The sequence below is a fragment of the Dendrobium catenatum genome, unplaced genomic scaffold (genome assembly GCF_001605985.2).
Source record: "Dendrobium catenatum unplaced genomic scaffold, ASM160598v2 fragScaff_scaffold_621, whole genome shotgun sequence".
Classification (NCBI taxonomy): Eukaryota; Viridiplantae; Streptophyta; class Magnoliopsida; order Asparagales; family Orchidaceae; genus Dendrobium; species Dendrobium catenatum.
Window position 1 is genome coordinate 12,180,814 of NW_021319083.1, and position 2,294 is coordinate 12,183,107.

At 42.0% G+C, this 2,294-nt stretch overlaps 1 protein-coding gene across 1 annotated transcript; it reads left to right on the forward strand.

Annotated features, from left to right (window-relative positions):
• On the forward strand, positions 1 to 1,704 carry LOC110113991 (interactor of constitutive active ROPs 1). Its single transcript, XM_028695051.1, has 2 exons — positions 1 to 581; positions 662 to 1,704. Exon 2 carries the CDS (start codon positions 680 to 682, stop codon positions 1,559 to 1,561), a length of 882 nt encoding a protein of 293 aa, XP_028550884.1. The 5' UTR covers positions 1 to 581; positions 662 to 679; the 3' UTR covers positions 1,562 to 1,704.
• Positions 1,705 to 2,294: the final 590 nt, after the last annotated feature.

Consider the following 2,294-nt stretch of genomic DNA (forward strand, 5'->3'; position numbering starts at 1 on the left):
AAAATTCATAGATAAAGCTACAACCTAACTTCGAAATTAATAATTTCTTCAGTTCGAGAGTTGGACCAAACTCTCCATTTTTAAAAAAGTGGCGATGAAACGATAGAGAAAGAAAGGTACCAGCGGGCAACGGTAACTGGAAACAAATTAATTTTTTTCTCCTCTGTAACGTTACTCTTTGTCCTCTCCCAAACGTCCTTTTTAGTCCACTTCTCTCTCTCTCTCTCTCTTACTCACACCTAGGAACTCGCTCTTCCACTCCACTCTTTGTAAAATTTGAACGCCGAACTCCGCTCGCTTAGACGGAAGAGGAGAAGCAAAAATGCCAAGGTTTGTTTGAGCTCATGGTTCCCTTTTGGTTAGAAGAAAAGCAGAAAGGTTAGATTTTTAGCAGTTTGATGTAGTGATTTTGTGCTGAAAACAGATCATCAGAGCTGCCGCACCAACGCCATTCTCATCGCGTTCCGCTTCGTCTCAAGTCTACAGCTTCCTCGGAAGCTAACTCCCTCCACCGCACCGCCGGCTTGGAACGCAGCGCAAAGCCCGAAGATCGTCGCTCTGCTCACACTGTTCTGCAAGAGGTACTCTGTTCCATTTCAAATTTTCTTCTGAAAGTTACTTTCTTTTGAACTCGGTCTTATGAAGTAGGCCTTTTGAACAGAAGAAGAAGGTGTTGAGAATGGCGGATCTGGAGGCGAAGCTGGACCAAACTATGGATGAGCTCAAGAAGCTAAAGGAGCAGTTGGCTTCAGCAGAGGCGGCAAAGACGGTTGTGCAGAAGAAACTCGATAAGGTGAAGAAAACTGTTCAAAATCCAGATGATGTGGATGAGAAAGACGAAAAGAAGAAGCTTTTGCCGATTGAAAAAGACAGTGATAGCTGCATTACCACCTTAGATGGAGATCAAATGGGCTCCTCTTGCAGTGAGGAAAATGCAAGCCAGCTGCAGACAAAAGTGGTGATGATTGAGGAAAAAGTTAGATCTGAGGAAAAGGAGATAGAGGAGGTGGAGAGTAAGCTGCTGGCAGAATGTGCCGAGATTCTGGAGATGGCTATGGTGAGAGCCAAGCTTACTGAGAAGGAGAAGGAGCTGAAGATAGTTGTGGCGGAGAAGGAAAGCCTTAAAAAGGAAGCAGAGGAAGCAAAAGCTTGTTCTTTTATAGCCGGTCAGAAAACAGAGGAGATGGAGATCAAGCTGGCAGGAACGGAGGAGGAGCTGAAACAGAGCAAGTCATTGGTAGAGCAGCTAAAGCTGAAGCTGGAGGCCGAGGCAGCTGCCAAAGCATCCATGGAAGCGGAGATGAAGCGTCTCAAAATCCAAACCGATCAGTGGCGCAAAGCCTCAGAGGCTGCAGCCTCCATAATTGCCACCGGAGACGAGAATTTCAGATCAACTCAGAAACCACTCGAAAGCTACAATTTCTCAACCAATGGAGTTCTGTGGTCGCCTTTGATCACCGGATCGCAGATCGATGAAGGACAAAAGAAGAGAGGCAGTGGCAGCGGCGGCGGAATCAGAGTGTTTGGAGAACTCTGGAAGAAGAAGGGGCAGCAGAAGTAATCCGAATTTTGAACTGAATGTAAACAATGGTTGTGAATCTCATCAACCACTCCGTTTCCTTCTACTTCCACATATCTTCCTCTGTTCTCTGCAATTTGATTGCTCTGTTTGTTCTTCTTAGAAAACGAATTTCTTTTGGATTAGTTCAGTAACCTCATTTTGTAATCCGATATGATTTTGTTAGTAATTGCTGAAAGGCCTCAGTTCAGCTAACACCCAATCCATCAAGGCTCTTCTCTGGACAGTTATTTAATGCAGGGCCCTATGAATTTATATAAAAAAAATTCGGTTTTTAGGTCCTGCTTTGGATAATCAATGATGGTGCCAGAAGGGTGAAGGAGAACTGAGAAAGATTTTTTGAACAATTTTTGAATGTTTGGAAGTAACAGTAAAATTTTCTGCTACAGACTGAAATTTCTCGATTTACTTCGAATTTTGATTTCCCATAAAAACATTTTTGAGATCTTAAATGAAATCTGCTCAGAAACTCGGCCCAAAATCTGTCTGTTTTGTTCTTTACTGAACAGTAAACTACAGCATTGATCACAGATTTCAACGGAGTTTTTTCTTTTAATCAAGAAGCATTATTTATTGAGCTATAGAATCTGAATGTGAACAGTGGCAGCTGCTTTGAAATTTTACTTTGACTTAATATTAATCACTTCGAAAATTTTTATTTTTTTTATTATTTTTAGGTAGCTTTATGTAGCTGATAAAAAATTATTTCGCATCA